Below are 18,911 nucleotides of genomic sequence, written 5' to 3' on the forward strand. Positions count from 1 at the left end.
AGAGAGTCACGGGAGGATGGAAGTTTGTCTGCGGCCGAGAATAACGGCAACCGTACGGGACGCGCTACAAAAGCATCTATCATCCATCTCCATCCATCCTTCTCCTCTCGCCCGCCTTCTCTCCCTCCCTCCCTACAGCGGCCCCGACTGCACCCACTGCCTGCGCTTCGGCAACACGTCGGACGCCCCCTGTCGCTGCGCTCGGACGGGGCAGAGCCGCAGAAAGTGCGTGTTTGCTGCCTTCGTCGTTGAGGTTCAGAACACGTGGGTGTACGGGACTCCGGTTAATGCAGCAACCGAAGCTTAAATATACATCGGACACGCTTTTCGTTAGCGTGAATACATGCCTGCATTTCAGAATATAACCAGCAGATTCTCAATATTGTTGTTTAGAAGGTTGTGATAGTGGCTGCTGTTTTGGTATTCTCAGCATGAAATATCAGACTGTGAACTCTATCAAAACGTAATAAACATGTCAAGAGCGTTTGTTATTTAGCACACTGTCCCTTTAAATGTCGCGGTGTCTTGTGGGGAACGTAGTCCGCGTTGTGTTGCTGTTGTCCACAGCTGGTTAGCATCTCCATTGTCTTTCTTATGTGAGGGATATCCGTAACCCTTCTTATCCTCCTTTTAATTCCGTCAAAAGTCTTACAGGTTCATAGTCCACCATGGCAGAGGAGCAGGAGATAATGTGCAAGCTAGAAAACATCAAAGAAATACGGTAAGAAAGGCTGAGTTTGATCCTAAAGCAGAGAACGGTAGCCTGTGCTCAACATCTGGCTAATTTCGCTTTGATCAAATAAAACCGGCATATTTTCCGTTATTTTATCATTAATCTACAAATTTACATGTATGGTACAAGAGATTCTCTTTGGACAGGTGCTTCGTGTCGGTTTTGTTGCTAAAGCACGGCGCATAAAGCGTTAAAAACACGCAGTTTTGAACTGAAAACATCTCAACACAAATCTGCACGAGCTTCCTTTTGTGATAAAGTTTTTGATCACACAGTTGTCTTAGAGTGGATAATTGTGGAAAAAGCATGCTTTTGTGGTTAGATACGAAACTGAAGTGCAAACGGTTCGTTTCCTGCAGAACAGTAATAACACGTTAATAAATCGCTTATAAAGCCTTTAAACATACATACGACCGTCTAGTTTAGTGTTGATGCATGTGGCTTGAGTCTTTTCAATATTTTAAATTTGCTTATTGAAATTATGCTTGAAATGAACTATAATCTGAGTTATGCAATCATAATCATATATTCACATGAATGTATTCCGTTTTATATTAAATATATATTATCATTGTGTGCCTTTACATTCATGTTACCAGATGTACTCCTTATGTGTCCAAACTCTGTATTTCTTCATATATATACATTCGTGCTTGGAGATGCATTCTTTATGTGTTCTTGTGTATGTGTTTATGTTACTTTATGACCCGATCAGGTTTCAGAGCTGGAGCAAGAGAGCTTAGTTTATAGATATTATTATTGGTCCAAGTAATGTACAGACGAGGTCTACAAACACAGGATATGTCTAAGACACCTGCATTCGTATCTTGCTGAGATCTGGAAATTTACGAGTACTTGGCAAAGATATAAGTACGAGCTATTCTGCAGTCTATTCCTTCCCACAACCGCAGTTTTCGCACTTGAATAGGTCATAACAATATGACCTGACACCTTGAATTACAACATAACCTCGTGCAGAACTCTCTGTGCCTGAAAAGGAAGTGTTTTCTGGGACAGTATCAAGAGGGTATAAAGACCTTAACGAATCTTTGGGGGTCAGACTAACATCTCTGATCTCTAGTTCTTCACATCTGATCTCCAACTTTGAGGCCTCATCTTGACTCATTCTTTATTTTAACTTTTCTCATTTACTTACTTAGTTCATTAGGCAAAGACAAGAATTTGTGTTGTTAGGTTTATTCCAAGACTTAGTCCTTGGATATATCCTTAAGATATATCTACTTAACATTTATAATCAAACATTTATTTTCTGTATTATCGCATTTATTCAGTTTTCAATATAATCATTTTTATTCATTTATTAATTTTTACAAATTAAAGTTGTTATTCCTTCTACAAATCATCTGATTTATTGAAGTCATTTCCATCTGCTGGATCTCGTTGCATCAAGTGTTAATGTGCATATCTATTTGATCAATAAAAAAGTAGTGGGCTAAAGCACTGAACTGGTAATCAGAAGGTTGCTGGTTCGATCCCCACAGCCACCACCATTGTGTCCTTGAGCAAGACACTTAACTTCAGGTTGCTCTGGGGGGATTGTCCCTGTAAAAAGTGCACTGTAAGTCGCTTTGGATAATGCATCTGCCAATTGCATAAATGTAAATGTTGTCATTCACTACCAGGTTGTTGAATCAGTGTTTTGTATGGTTGTGCAGGAATAAGACACTTCAGATGGAGAAGATTAAATCTCGACTGAGAAGTGAATTTGAATCTCTTGAATCAGAAGAAAAGCACCTGAGAGAGTATAAACAGGAAATGGATCTTTTGCTGCAGGAGAAAATGGCTCATGTAGAGGAGCTCCGTCTCATACATGCTGATATTAATGTGGTAAATAAGGAAGAAATCACATCTATCTATCTATCTATCTATCATCTATCTTTCCATCTCTCTATCTATCTACACTAACTATGACTTAATATGTGCACATACACTCACCTAAAGGATTATTAGGAACACCTGTTCAATTTCTCATTAATGCAATTATCTAATCAACCAATCACATGGCAGTTGCTTCAATGCATTTAGGGGTGTGGTCCTGGTCAAGACAATCTCCTGAACTCCAAACTGAATGTCAGAATGGGAAAGAAAGGTGATTTAAGCAATTTTGAGCGTGGCATGGTTGTTGGTGCCAGACGGGCCGGTCTGAGTATTTCACAATCTGCTCAGTTACTGGGATTTTCACGCACAACCATTTCTAGGGTTTACAAAGAATGGTGTGAAAAGGGAAAAACATCCAGTATGCGGCGAAAATGCCTTGTTGATGCTAGAGGTCAGAGGAGAATGGGCCGACTGATTCAAGCTGATAGAAGAGCAACTTTGACTGAAATAACCACTCGTTACAACCGAGGTATGCAGCAAAGCATTTGTGAAGCCACAACACGCACAACCTTGAGGCGGATGGGCTACAACAGCAGAAGACCCCACCGGGTACCGCTCATCTCCACTACAAATAGGAAAAAGAGGCTACAATTTGCAAGAGCTCACCAAAATTGGACAGTTGAAGACTGGAAAAATGTTGCCTGGTCTGATGAGTCTCAGTTTCTGTTGAGACATTCAGATGGTATAGTCAGAATTTGGCGTAAACAGAATGAGAACATGGATCCATCATGCCTTGTTACCACTGTGCAGGCTGGTGGTGGTGGTGTAATGGTGTGGGGGATGTTTTCTTGGCACACTTTAGGCCCCTTAGTGCCAATTGGGCATCGTTTAAATGCCACGGCCTACCTGAGCATTGTTTCTGACCATGACCATCCCTTTATGTCTACCATGTACCCATCCTCTGATGGCTACTTCCAGCAGGATAATGCACCATGTCACAAAGCTCGAATCATTTCAAATTGGTTTCTTGAACATGACAATGAGTTCACTGTACTAAAATGGCCCCCACAGTCACCAGATCTCAACCCAATAGAGCATCTTTGGGATGTGGTGGAACGGGAGCTTCGTGCCCTGGATGTGCATCCCACAAATCTCCATCAACTGCAAGATGCTGTCCTATCAATATGGGCCAACATTTCTAAAGAATGCTTTCAGCACCTTGTTGAATCAATGCCACGTAGGATTAAGGCAGTTCTGAAGGCAAAAGGGGGTCAAACACAGTATTAGTATGGTGTTCCTAATAATCCTTTAGGTGAGTGTATAGATTGACACAATAAATATATGTGTCCTGCTCCATCATTTTGTGTCACTTTGGCCCAAATTATTTTTTAAGTTGTATTATCTATAGTAACTTTAGAGAGAAGGTTTACACTTTCTAATTATGATTCTACTATTGTTGAGATACAGTATAGTCATGTTTTTCTTTCACCAGATGGAAAACACTATCAAACAGTCCGAGAGTGACTTAAACAAACTGCTGGAGTCGACCAGACGTCTCCATGATGAATACAAGCCTTTGAAAGAACACGTGGATGCCCTGAGAATGACCCTTGGCTTGCAGAGACTCCCCGACCTCAGCCAGGAGGAAGAGAAACTCTCACTGGAGTTAGTAACACTTTTCCTATGTGTGTGTGTGTGTGAGAGAGAGTGTTTAACTGGGGAAAATCATCAGTCATACAGTGCAGTGTAGGAGTGTGTGTTTGTGACAGTGTAATTCTTAAAACTGAGTCAGAGAATTGTGTGGAGGAAACAGAGAGTGTGTGTGTGTATCAAAGCATTAGTAGGAAGGCACAATTGCTTACTATTTGTTTCTGAATGTGTATGTGTTTTATTAGTTCTTCTACCTCTCCTTTCAGTTACTTTGAAAAGCAAAAGGCTGAATGGCAGACAGAACCTCAGGAGCCACCTATCCCTGAATCCCTTGCTGCAGCCGCAGCTGCAGCACAACAGCTTCAAGCTGCACGGAAACAGGACGCCAGGCAGACAGCAACATTCCGCCAACAGCCTCCACCCATGAAGGTACTTTAAACTTACACATACTTTTACTGTACTGCATCACTAACTGTGGGGGTTTTGAGAAACACAGCTGTGTCTGCGAGGAATCACGCCTCATCTACTTACATGTACACATGTAGCTGTGTAACACACAGTCAGCTCTTTGCACAACCTTTAACAAGAACTAGGATAACAGAAATGTGGCTCTGCTAATACTATACATAAACACATGCTTTATTAAAGTCAGTCTTGTAATGAGTACCCCATAATTGTTGAGGTGTATGAAATGACTTTTGTAATTTCACTGTGAAAAAGAAGATTGACTCTTAATAGAGAATGTTGTCAAAACTTAGATATAAGCATTTTGGTCATGTATGTGCTTATTGAGGAAACACATTAAAAAGTGATACAGAAATGTATGAGATGTGCATCTCCATAACTGAGGCCGATGCGATACGCATCTCGATGCATAGCCAACGATACGATACATTAAAGATACATATGAAGCCGCTACCGATGCGATACGATTCACCCCTATTACGATGCAGTGCGATCCGATTTCGATTCGATTCAACCCAATGCGATTAAATGCAATACGATGCAATGGGAAAAAATATGATGCTATGCAATTCAATATGGTAGGCTACAGATAGTTCGCTTTTATTTCTTTGGTTCAGACAGACAGCAAATCATAAATTAACTTAAGTGCCTTCTGACTTCTAACGCATGGACCTTTTATAAAAAGGCCTTTGTAGTGCAAAAAAAAAAAAAAAGATGAAATAAAACCAGATGTTCTTTTCCTATTCTGTCTCCAGTTACACTTTTAACAGTGAAACAATTTAAGGATGCTCAGAGATAAACAATGAAGAAATGTTCCGTAACTTGCCAGCAGACAAATGTGCTTTCATGTCGGCACTTCAAGTGTGTTGTTAAATTAATCGTACTGCTTGTATATTTTATAGCGGCATGACATATTTTACAAACTGCATGGTTTTATCAAAATCTCCATCTCTCTTATAAAATCCAAAGTGTTTTCAAACATTGGATTTGTAATTATTTGGTGGAATATACAGCTCTGCCTATGCCATGTTAATCTATATTTTATGTCAAGGGTGCCCATACTTTTATGTGTGATGATCTAGTTTTAAATGACCAACTCAATAAGATCTACCAACTAAAAAAACTTGACAAATTGCTTGTTGGGACTCATCTTCTAATTAATAAAATAAAATATAATAATGTTCAATATTGATATCATTCTGTTTTAACACTAAACCCAAAACACCTACAGCACAATAGATTACAAAAGCCAGGGCATTTACCTTATTCTGATGACTTGCACTTAATGGAATCAGACAGTTTTGCATAATCCGGGCAGTAGCTGCTGGTAGCTAGTCTCAAACACTGCTAGCTTAGCAATTTTGCGCTCTGTTCTCAGAAGCCCTTGGAAGGCGCAAACCTAGTTGTCATGGCAACTGAATAAACAAAAATCTTGCCTGGTCAAAATGTATTCGTCAAGTGCAAGTCAGACAGAATATAAAAGAAGGAAAGACATTATATTTATTTGTATTAAAATTTGACGAAAGCACATTTACATCAGAATGTGAGGTCTCATTGCGATCGACTGGTAGTCTATATGACTCTCAGGACACGCCTCGGTCTCCGTAGTGTTGTAATAAATCATGTTAACGTAGCAGCAGTGGTGATGAGAGAATGTGCTGGAGAAACAGTTTAGAGAGGAGAAATCAATCTACATATAAAATATTGGTCACAAATTATTGGTCACTTTCCAAATAATAAAAGTATAGCACTATCTACTAATAATTAGATATAAATAAATAATTTTTTACCAATGCAAATATGTAAGAAACTTTGCATCGCGATACAAATGCCAACTTGAATCCAATGCACACTTTTTTAAATCGATGCATCGCATCGATAACTTTTATGCCGATGCACCAATTCGAATCAGTGAATTGTACCATCTCTAATATAAATATATATATACTGTAGTGTGTGGGTGTATGAATATGTATAGTATAAAGTAAAATAAACAGTATGTTGATTTAGTTGCTTGTCTGTTTCCAGGCATGTTTGTCTTGCCACCAGCAGATCCATCGGAATGCCCCAATCTGTCCTCTCTGCAAAGCCAAAAGTCGCTCACGCAACCCCAAAAAACCCAAGAGAAAACCTGATGAGTAACGCACACACACACACACACACACACACCAAAAAATAACACAAACACAACCCTCAAACTCAAGAAAAAAACATAACACACACTTACACTCTCTTGCATGCATATTTCCAAACACACATTCACACCCGGACAGGGATGTCAGTTTATAAACACACACCCTCACTTATATGACTGCATTTTTACACATACACACATTGTCCTGAAGGAATGGACCATCTCCGGTCTGATCAATTGACCTCTCATAGTGATACTCATCCTGTAGTTAATTCGTCTTCCTGCTTCAGTGAATGTGAGGTCTCAATCAGTAGCTCTTTGTCATCTCTCCATTTAATGGCTGTTTAAATGTTTTTATATTAGGTTGTCATTTCATTTCCATTTTTGATACGTGATACCTTAGTATTGTGTGTGTACTGTGTCTGTATTTAGTCTGTAGTGGAAATGGATGCTGGTTTAGGAATATTGAAGCGTACCATTCTGTGTGGGGTTTAATTGTAGTGCTTTAGATTAAACTAATTCTCTGAAGTGGCTTTAGTCAAGAGAGCAGCTTGTATGTTATCTTAATAATATTTTTATTAATAATGTTATGATTTTCATATTTTATGATGCCTTTTAATGTTTTTCCTCATGATCAAAGTGCAAATAGTTTTTGTTGTATTATGTAACTATTTCCTGTTCCAGGCACACAACAGTATTCTAGAATGATCAATTGCGAAATTCTGGAACATAAGATGAATGGGAGTTTTAGAGCTTTAGTTTTGGTTGAATCATAATTACATTTGTGTGATGGTGCAGTTTACTTTGTGTCGCATAGATGAAAGATCTGGAATTTAAACAAAAGAGTATTAAGAGCTTGTTAGATTCTTTAGTATTTAATTATTTGTTTAATTCTCATCTTATCTGAGATTCAGTTTTTTTAATAATTAAAATCTGTGAAACTAATAAAAACTGTTTGATATGAGTCTATCTGTTTGATATGAGTCTGTGGTTGACTTGAAATGTATCTTGAATTTGCCCTTTCACCCATGACCCTAACAATGCAATACTTATTCTTCTTAACTTTTGCTAATCTCTTTACCAGAGTGTGGGTCTACATTCTTTTTTGTACTGCACAGTCAATCCTGAAGGGGGCGATTTAAAGGGCCATACATACTTCACGCAAGTACGCGAATGCAGATTTCACACACCATTGCCAAAAATGTCAGCGCTCAGTTCATAACCCAATGCAAGTACATGCTGCATTCTCTGTGTTGCCGCAAGGGGACTCTACCAGTCAACAACATGGTAGAGCAGCAATTTGAGGAGAGCCTTGACTAACAAGTTAGCTTATACAAACATATTTACAACCCCTCGTCCCCTCTCCATTCGAATAAAACAGCGATTAAAAATGCTTGGCAAGAAATTGCAGCTTCCCTAAATTCTGATAACGACACTGTAAAGAGAAAATGGCATCCGCAGAAGAGATGCCACAACTAGCTATGGATATCAAGTCATTTTGGACATGTTGGGATGGCTTTGTGACTCCGTAAAACATTATATCACCAGTAAAACATAGAGAGTGGGCTGCTCCAGTTGTGCCCGTCATAAAGAAAGATTCAATTATTCGCTTATGCTGGGAATACAAGGTTAATCAACTGTTAATCAAGCGTCTGATACGTAAATCTATCCTTTGCCGCAGACTCAGGAAGTCCTAGCCACTCTTAGTTGAGGGAATTTCCAAGGTTGATTTAGCTGTGGCATATCAGTAGGTTTTACTGGATGATGATTCCAAGAAATGTACAACTATCAACACACATATGAGAATAATCGGCTAGCTTTTGGAATGAGTTCAGCTCCTTCCATTTTCCAATGGATTATGGAAAATTTTATGAAAGACCTGGATATGATTGTATATTTGGATGATCTGTTAATCATGGGTAGAGATGAACAGGAACATCTGACAAAACTTTCCAAAGTCTTATAGCGCCTACCAGAATCGGGACTGAGAGTGAATAAATCTAAATGTGAGTGGGACAAACACAAATTGAATACTTGTGTCATGAGATAGATGGAAAGGGAGTGTATCCTACGAAGGATAAATTGAGAGCTATACAAGAGGCACCAGCACCTTCAAATGTGAAGGAACGTCGAGCTTTCCTTGTTTAAGTAAATTAATATGGAAGCACCAGTGTTAGTGCACTATGAGCCCCTATCTAGCATGTGATGCGCCTAGGAAACTGGCACTGTGCTTCAGCATACGATGCCAAATGAAGTACACCCCATTGCATGTGCTTCATGTACTCTGTCCCCATATGACAAAAAAAAGAATTTGCAGATCAAGAAAGAAGCCTTGAGTTTGATATACGGAGTAAAACAATTCCATCAATATCTGTGGGGCATTTGATGGCGGATCATAGACCCTTAAGTGACCTTGTTTGGCGAGCACAAGTGCCTTCCGACTATGGCAGCTGCCCATATTCAGCGGTGAGCCATTATTTTGTCAGCTTATGACTATTGCATAATTTATTGCAAGTTCACAAACCATGGAAATGCGAATGGCTTGTAACGTATTCCTTTGCCCAAAGTCACAGATGCAGGAACTGAAGCAATATCAGCTCATATTTACACTTTTCTGTCTAACCATCTAAAAGAAGCACCTTTTAATGCAAGACAGGTTGCCCGAGTGACAAGAACAGACAGTGAACTGTCTAGAGTTTTTCGTTTTATTATGGAAGGTTGTCCGAGTGAGGTGTCAGTGGAATTGAAAAATGTATCATTTAAAGAGAGATAAATTATCAGGAAAGGGGGCGTGTGTTATGGGCACAAGAGTGGTCATTCCATTCAAATTCAGAAGAGCAGTGCTGCAAAAAATTCAATCAGGCCATCTTGGCACTGTTAAAACGAAAGCTTTAGCTCGTAAATATGTTTGGTGGCCAAAAATGGACATGGATGTGGAGAAAGTTTGCAAAATTCCCGGGTGAGTTTTTGAAGGGTTGCATTTAGACTTTGCCAGACCATTTCTTAACAATATGTTTATGATTTTGGTTGTTGCTCATTCCAAGTGGTTAGAAGTTTTTTGCATGTCCCAAATTAATTCCCGAGGGACAATTACTTGATTTAAGAGATTTCTGCATATTGATTACTTGAACAAATAGTGACTGACAATGCAACCACATTAACCTCTAATGATTTTCAGATGTTTGTAAAGCAGAATGGTATCCTAAATACAACCAGCACACCTAGACATTTAAAATTGGTATGAAAAGTTTGACCAATGAAAAGTTATGTATTGATGAGCGCTATCTTATAACACCCAACAGTACCACAGGTAAATCAACAACTGATTTATTCAAGAAAAGACACATTCATACCAGGCTGGATTTTCTTAAACCTAACATTCATGAGACTGCTCGCAGGAAGCAATATTTGCAGAAAGACCAACATGATCACCAGGCAGAAGAAAGATCATTCAGTGTTGATGACCCTGTCTTCCTGCGCTGTCAAGTGGGAGGAGATCCGAAGTGGTCATGCAGCAGACAGGATACTATCATATACGGTTCTGGATCAGGCATCTGACACTGTAAATAGATGGCATGGTGATCAACTGAGACCACAAATTTCCTTTTCAGAGGCTCCACAGCAACAGAGCAAATAGACAACTTGGCTTGCTAGGTGCCTAGGTATCTCATGGAGTACTGACGCTGACTACCACCCCTAGAGTAATGAGTTTGGATCCTGGGTGTGCTGAGTGACTTCAGCCAGGTCTCCTAAGCAACCAAATTGGCCGGTTGCTAGGGAGGGTAGAGTCACATGGGGTAACCTCCTCGTGGTCGTGATTAGTGGTTCTCGCTCTCAATGGGGCGCATGGTAAGTTGTGCGTGGATCACGGAGAGTAGCATGAGCCTCCACATGCGGAGTCTCCGCAGTGTCATGCGCAACGAGCTACGTGATGAGATGCATGGATTGATGGTCTCAGAAGCAGAGGCAACTTAGATTTGTCCTCCACCACCCGGATTGAGGTGAGTAACCGTGCCACCACAAGGACCTACTAAGGTATTGGGCATTCCAAATTGGGAGAAAAGAGGATAAAAAGAAAAGAAAAAAAGATCCAGTGCTAGTTGAGACACCAGTGGACGTGTGAGCCTGTGATACCACCTGGGCCCCGGTTGCAAGTCCAGAGGGCGTTTAAATGGATTATTAAATTACCATAGCATTTTAGGGACTTTGTAAAATGCTTAACAACAAAGTATATAAATGTATGCTTTAATACTGATGTAATGTGGTGTTTAAGCTTAATGGGGGAGGTGATGTGGTGTATTGGGGAAATATGGTGTTCTTTACTGATGGGTGAATTGCATTAATTGGTACCACTGGGTTCCGTATTTCAGAGCCAATACTTAAATAATGTGAGCAGGTGTAAATGTCATGTGTTGTCAATGGGGCCGTAGCTAGTGGGCTGAAAGGTGGTAATGATTCTAGGGGCCTAAAGGTACAGCGGCCCACAAAAAATTCTAAACTGTATTTCTTAATAGGAAAGGTGCCCAGAGCAATATACAGTCAGGGGGCCCAGATTACCTTGCAACGGCCCTGGCTGTCAAACCTAAGGAAGATTCAGTAAAGCATGCATGATGGCATTTGTTTGGTGTCTGCCTCATTAATATCCCACAATAATCAATCCTTAACAGTAGAAGCTTGTTCACTTGATTTCTAAAAAGATTTTTTGGCTAAAAATACTCCTATATTATAGGAGTAATAAATAACTTTAGAAATGACATCAAACTCTGACATTTTCCAGATGTTAGAGATATTCCAAAGCTGACGGGGGCAGCAGAGACTGTCATGCTGATCCACATCCACAAGATGGCAGTATAGCGTCTAACAACACTGTCACATCAGAATTTAAAGTACACGAAGAAGAGCAATGCTAACCCTAGCCAGAGCCATATAAAGAGAGAGTTGCGACAACGCTAAAGTTCTAAATGCTTGATCGTCACGTGATTCACGACGTAGACTTCAGATAGTTCCAGGAAGTGCTTTTGCGGTCATTCCAAACTGTTAGAGTAGAGTGACAGAACTGCGATTTCTGGTAAGTAGTAGTCAATAAATGCATTTATTTTATATATTTATGTAATGCACCGACATATGTATGTAGCATGAGTATGTTGTTACAGCGATGTTGTTTTTTAAAGATCAAATCAGCTAATATTTGAGGATTAGTGTGTGCTTACCGTTATTTGCCTCAACTTATTTCAGGCTAGGGTTTCTGTTGCCTTTTTATGTTACCTCATGTTCATTGTTTTCACTAATCTCATGGTAACTAATGTCATATTTATGACTTTTCAGATAGTACAGAGACAGGCTGGTGACAGGTGATTTCCAGCTCGCACCGCACAACGGGTCAATGAACTATTAACTATTAGCAGCAGTTACGTAAATGTAAAATTTAGTGAAATGAAGCTTATTGTTTACAATTCTATATAGTAATATAATTATTTATGTATTATAAATATTATATATCTAATGTATAATTCTTACAATACTTATTCATATACACAATATATTCAGCTTTAAAACAACTTAAGCATACTCGTATATAAACTGCCGTTCAAAAGTAATGAGGCTGAAAATTCAGCTTGGCATCACAGGAGTAAATTACATTTTAAAATACATTAAAATAGAAAACAGTTATTTTAAATTGTAATAATATATTACTGATATTACTTTTTTGTATTTTTATTCAAATAAATGCAATAACTATTTACAGCAATTCATGAATACATTTCTAATAAATTAAATAGCATGCCAAGCATTTTGTATGTGTCCTTTTTTTCATGTTGTCGTTGCATAGTCTTCACCATGGTTTGCTGTGCTGCGTGGGGATGCGTCAATCGCTCAGAGAAAGGTGTGCTTGAATGTATGGCTTCCCCACTGACATGGAGAGGAGAAAAAAATGGTTGGCTCAAGTCAGCAGGAGCAATCTAAATATAAATAAAAATTACAACAACAACAAAATGTGTGAGGTATTTGCAAAGATTTTACAATTAATAGGGTGTTCAGTTACTAACTTTATCCAGCTCCAATCCTTGCCTAATCTGTTAGTTATCCGATAATATCCCTTATCTCCTAATTTAATGAGTAATACTCAACTATAAGGTTTTAATTTACAAGTTATTTTTATTTAGATGTACTGATAATATACAGAATAAGATAATATTATTCTTTAAACGTCTCACCTTTTAAAAGTGCGTCGCAAACGGTTTGTTCGGATGCATCTCTACGGTGTTTGCTGCTACTTCCGGGAAATATTGAGAGGCTCCACGAGCCGCCATTGCTGTAAAAAAAAGTTCCATTGGAGTCAATGGAGTTGTCGCAACTCTCTCTTTATATGGCTCTGACCCTAGCTAGAGAACTACTGAATGTCTCTTTAAAGATTTCATATCACAAAAAAACCCGGATCAGAAAAAATATGAAAATGTTTTTGCTTAAAGAAGCCTCATTTCAGAACATTAATTAATATTAAAATATTTTTTGCATTGTGAACTTATTTTCTTCATGACAATTAAAGCACCCCTCATTCTCATCACCACAATGTGTGTGCGTTTTTTTTTTTTTTTTTACTTTTTCATTGCGGTTATAATGCAATTATTGAAATCATCATGTCCAGGTACAACACATCAAGTCAACACACCATAATGTAATTATGTTCTTATTTTCATGAAAATGTTACATGGGGAGGGGCCAGGGTAGCTCAGCTAGTAAAGACGCTGACTGAAGTCGTGAGTTCGAATCCAGGGCGTGCTGAGTGACTCCAGCCAGGTGCAAACCAAACAAATTGGCCTGGTTGCTAAGGAGGGTAGAGTCACAGAGTAACCTCCTATTGGCCACTATAATGTGGTTAGCTCTCGGTGGGGTGCATGATGAGTTGTGCGTGGATGCCGTGGAGAATAGCATGAAGACTCCACATGCTATGACCCTGCAGTAACGAGCTCAACAAGCCACGTGATAAAATGCGCAGATTGATAGTCTCGGATGCAGAGGCAACTGAGATTCATCCTTCGCCACCCGGATTGATTGGAATCACTACGCCACAACGAGGATTTAGATCACATTGGGAATTGGGCATTCCAAATTGGGCAGAAAAAAATGTTTATATATATATATATATTTGCAAAATATTATTTTATTTTTATTTGACTTAGTGGTAAATACAGATAAAAACATTTCAGCCTATTTTGTAGATTTCCGCATTTCCATCAAGCTGAATTGAGCAATCTTAAAATGGAGTACATCATTTTAATTTAAAATATTTTTGAAGTATTTTGTTACATTTTTAAATCGCAATAATATTTTAAACAACACAGATTGTAAACTATGTATGCTTAGCCATTTATTGAACTAATTGTACGCTTGGCAAAATTATTATTATTTTTCATCTTATTATGTGTGTTCTTGCTTTGTATGTTTTGTGTGGATTTGCATTTGATAAAAATAATAATAATTAAAATAAACCTTTGGAAACAAAAGGCATGGATGTGGATGAAAACAGAACATATTCAAATAGTTTTGCATGTTGACTGATGTTTCAGTAATAATATTTGCAATATTTAGCTTTGAGGAAAAAAAACACTAAGTGAATAGAATTAAAAGTGTAAAAGAGGTAAAGACGGATTGCATGTATTTTGTGTGAACCTGAGTAAATGTGTTTGGTTGTATAGCTGTAATTATCTACAGTATGTGTATTCCCCTCAGCTTCACTTTACGTGTTTTCGAGTTTAACAGGATTAGATTTGTGCTGAAACTCAGTCGGTTCATCTGCAGCTCGTTATACGCATCTGCTTAAACTCCAGCTGGGCCATCCAGACCCTAATCTCTCTCACACACCCCTTTTTACCTGCAATAATCCCTCTCCCAGGGGTGTGAGGAGATCTGCATCTATTGTCCTTTACCCTCCTGCTGTTTCTCCAAACATGCACAAAACCCTTCACATATGTACAAAACCTGCTCAGCCATACACACAAATAGTTGTAACGGCTGGAGAGCTTTACAATCACAATGTACTGTAAAGAAAAACCTAAGCTACTGCAAAACAAAGAGGCACTCACTGTTCTAGAGACTAAACATCACAAGACGTAGAGGACACAGCAAACTGCTGAAAACAGTGTTCAGTATTCTATGAAAAATACTGTTCATCTCAATAAATAAAACCAATATTGTATGGGTTTTCGAAATGAGTCCCAATGAGAAGGAAATAATTAGGGTCGTTTTAAGCAATTTAATACTTAATATAAACCAGTTTAATGAACAGTACTCAGTCAGAGCTTATTAATAAAGAATGATAAAGGAGACAATGGCTAAAATCCATTTATTCTCTAATTTGTTATAAATAACCCATTACAATCAGTGATTGCTGAGCAACCAATCAAACAATTGTTTATGCAAATACACTCATATGAGAAGCAGTATTACCCCACATCAATGTACCAACCAGGACCAACATGATGCCATAATGTCAGCACAGTTGATCATACACATACAGACCAACAATGGCTGTCTATTTTAAACACCTGAGTCCATGCAAGTGGCAAAAACAGTTTGTATCCCTGAGACATATTGGAATGGCCACTATCCTATTTCATCTGTAGTCCCACTGAGTCTATTTCACAGTTTGTAGTTTTACAAGCAACATCAAATTGTGAGAGTGGGATAGATGGGCTCTGTGTGCATAGGTGCCTGAGGAAAAGACTTTCCATGCACCTGCCTGAACACAGTACGGCCATCTAGGAATGCGGGGGCCATCAGCATGCTGCGTTCAGGAGGGAGGACGTAGTTCATGTAGGGCTGATAGAACTGTGGCACCACCTGCGGGAGGGGAGGAACACACTGCTGTGACTGTGAGGTGGGAAATGTGTTTCCAACTGGCCCATAGAGGTTCATACTTAGCTCAGATTGTGGAGGGCGAGCATTTGTCATGGAGGAGCCTGAAGTGGAGGTGCAGGACAGGGTGGAGCTGTCCACAGAAGGTCGTCCAGACTCCAACAGGCTGGTTTGAGCAGCGGACTGTCCAGTCGGCCGATCGCTCGCTTTGGGTTTAACACACTGACAGCAGCAGATGGACACAACTGATCCGACTAGAACGAATGAGATGAATGCACTCACCACAATCACAAATGGGAGATAGGTTGGAACTGGGGAGGAATGAAAAGTAAAAAAAATGAAGTATGAACACAGATTGGGAATTATACAAGTGGCTTGAGCTTAAATATACTTGAAAGGGATTGTTCCCCCAATAACGAAGTTCAAAAATGCACATAACGGGAGCATAAAAGTTATCCATATGACTCCAGTGGTTATAACCATATCTTCAGAAGCAATATGATAGGTATGGTTGAGGAACAGATCAATATTTAAGTCCTTTTTTACTATAAATTCCAGCCGCTGCCTGTGCATTTTAAGTTTAGACCTTCGGTGCGATTCATGCCATTAAGAAAGCACAGTTTCACAATGAATAAGACAGCGTATATCATACATTATGTGGCAGTAGACTAATAATACCAATTGACATTTTAAAAACACGTCCACACACGAAAACCAGAACCAAGGAAGTCTAATACAGAGAAAAATCTCTCTAATAATATTTGCAATTTATATTTTGCTTGCAATAAATTTTGTTTCGTCAGGGTTACTTTTCAAAACTTGATCCGACACTGGATGCTCAAGCAGCCTAATTTACATTTAGAAAACTCCTGATGCTGCTATAACAATGCAAAAACACTTACCAATTTGCTTGAATTGAAAATCAGTCATCTTTTCCTTTTTAATTAATCAATCGCACGATCATGCAGAAAATAATAGGTTTTAAATCCGGATCTCTTTCTCAATTGCAATACCAGCAGTGATGACAGCTGACTCGTCAGCAAGATCTCGCATTCTTCGCTTTCAAATTATGTCAAATTACTTAAAGCGTGATTGCCTCACACAAGGCCAGCTAGAAGGCCTGGACTGGGATATATCCTAAAGACCACACCCACCAAGAACAAATAAATCAATCTGATTGATGATGAAGCTGACTTTAAATGCCTATTCACTTAAACTGTTGAGGGATTCTGTGGAAATTCTAAAGGCCTGACGGGGTGGAGCTCAGATTCACACACTGCTTCGACTAAGGAGCATGGCTTCTGGCATGCGATTTGCTGGCCCTGAGAAATCGCCACTCATAAATTCTCCTCCCTGCCCAGTAGGTGGCATTATGCATGAAGAATGTGAATCGACAAAAAAAAAAAAAAAAAAAAAAAGGAGAATGTGAAAGTGAAGATTGATAGTAAAAAGGAGTTAGATATTTATCTTTTTCTCACCCACACTTATCATATCTCTTCTGAAGACATGGATTTAACCACTGGAAATATTATGAATTACCTTTATGCTGCCTTTATGTCTTTTAGAAACTTCAAAATTATGGTCAGCATTCACTTGCATTGTGAGGACCTAGAGAGCTGAGATATTCTTTGAAAAAATGTGTTTGTGTTCAGCAGAAGAAAGATGTCTGGGGAGGCATGAGGGTGAGTAAATGAGAGAATTTTAATTTTTTGATAACTATCCCTTTAAGTTCAGGAGATTCGATAAATCAGTCAATAGACATAATATAGGCTACAGTCATTAAAACGTTTGAACTATATGAGACCCAGTCATGGAATGCTTTTGTGATAGAGAGTCCACATTCATACTAGAAGTAATGTAATTTAGGGCCCAAAGTTCTAGACCTGAAAGCCACTAATACAGGTCTTAGTATTAGTAGCACATTGTAACTAAGCTATTTAAAATGGGGTTATCCCTTCAAATTAGATTTGTTGATGTAACCTAATGTATTCAAGTTGATTAGGTGATTAATTTAACATTTAGTTTAGATGTACACCTCAAGGATCTATTTCTACTTGATTTAACCAATAGAAATGACTTTCTTTGGGGTAAATTAATGTCAAGTTGGTTTAGATAGAATAAATAACGTGTTTGAATTGAATAAAGCCAAATAATGTAGATGCTACCACATAACGCACAGTTCTAAGTTGACTTATATATATATTTGAGGTAAAAATTTGTTTAATATAGTAAAATCTAAATTAATAGGTTTTATTAAATTCACGTAGGCCTACACCAACGAAAGTAATCTCTATGGGTTAAATCAAGCAAAGATGGATACTTCAGGTAATAACTGCACATTTAAACCACCTTTTTCAGTGTAGAAAACACGATCACTTTTGCAATATAAAAATAACTATGCTTACCACTTTCTGACATCTTTCTCATGTCGTCGATATACTCGGACTCTGAGCCAGTGTCGCATGTCCTCTGATCAAGGCGCGTAGATACAGCAGCGCTTGAGCGCGCAAGTCCCGCAGCAGTAGCGCGCGTCCTCGCCGTCAACGCGCTCCGGACACTGGAATCCCCGGTGCCAAGAGTTGAAGGAATCCGTCCAGCCGTGACAATACTCCCCCGATACCGCAAAAGATAACGGAAGAACAACAGAGAGCAACAGGAACAGAGCGCAAGACACGGAGGAAGACATACGTGTGTTTGTGTAAATCCTTTAAATGAAAGAAATTTGGTTTAGGTGTAGCTAAAGCTGGTTTATACTTGACGCGTCCGCAATAGCGTCAGGGAGCACGCGGCAAAAATGACGTCATTGCAGCGTGCGCGCTGAGTGCTCTAGATTTTATTTCGCGTGGCAAACTGGCATTTTGGCACATGGATTTTTGTAATTGAGCGCGCGATTCCACATCCGAAAATGAACGAGTTCGAGGCGACTAGCCGAGCAGGTACGTCTGTACAGGCATCTCTATGAACCATCCATGCGGTACCATAGAGACAGCCAGATGGCACAAAATTCCTGTAAAGAAATTGCAGCCCGGTGGGGAAAGAAGAAGCGATTTGCCGAAAAGTATGTGCGACAAGTTTGTCAAACCAAGAAAAAAGAACATTTCACCAATTTTAAACGAACTTGGATGACTGTGCCAGTTTTTAAAGCACCGGGAAACAGAATCGAATATGGATGTGAGCAAAAAACTTTTCGTTTATCATTTATCTGGATCCCGCTCACCCTGTCCATTACCTTTT

At 39.0% G+C, this 18,911-nt stretch overlaps 1 protein-coding gene and 1 pseudogene across 1 annotated transcript; one reads left to right on the forward strand and one right to left on the reverse strand.

Annotated features, from left to right (window-relative positions):
* Positions 1-8: 8 nt before the first annotated feature.
* zc4h2 (zinc finger, C4H2 domain containing) lies at positions 9-7,780 on the forward strand. The gene is made up of 5 exons (XM_052113049.1): positions 9-721; positions 2,410-2,581; positions 4,065-4,237; positions 4,489-4,651; positions 6,716-7,780. The coding sequence occupies exons 1-5, from the start codon at positions 669-671 to the stop codon at positions 6,827-6,829; spliced, it is 675 nt and encodes a 224-aa protein (XP_051969009.1). The 5' UTR covers positions 9-668; the 3' UTR covers positions 6,830-7,780.
* A 7,416-nt stretch (positions 7,781-15,196) lies between these two features.
* Positions 15,197-18,367, reverse strand: LOC127633530 (protein shisa-1-like; annotated as a pseudogene).
* Positions 18,368-18,911: the final 544 nt, after the last annotated feature.

This window comes from Xyrauchen texanus, chromosome 3 (assembly GCF_025860055.1).
Source record: "Xyrauchen texanus isolate HMW12.3.18 chromosome 3, RBS_HiC_50CHRs, whole genome shotgun sequence".
NCBI classification, from domain to species: Eukaryota; Metazoa; Chordata; class Actinopteri; order Cypriniformes; family Catostomidae; genus Xyrauchen; species Xyrauchen texanus.

Bases quoted from the DNA above. Each gene is read 5' to 3' on its own strand.
- zc4h2 (XM_052113049.1), top strand. From the start codon at position 669: ATGGCAGAGGAGCAGGAGATAATGTGCAAGCTAGAAAACATCAAAGAA. The intron at 4,238-4,488 runs GTTAGTAACACT...CTCTCCTTTCAG, and splicing joins GAAGAGAAACTCTCACTGGA to TTACTTTGAAAAGCAAAAGG. The intron at 4,652-6,715 runs GTACTTTAAACT...GTCTGTTTCCAG, and splicing joins AACAGCCTCCACCCATGAAG to GCATGTTTGTCTTGCCACCA.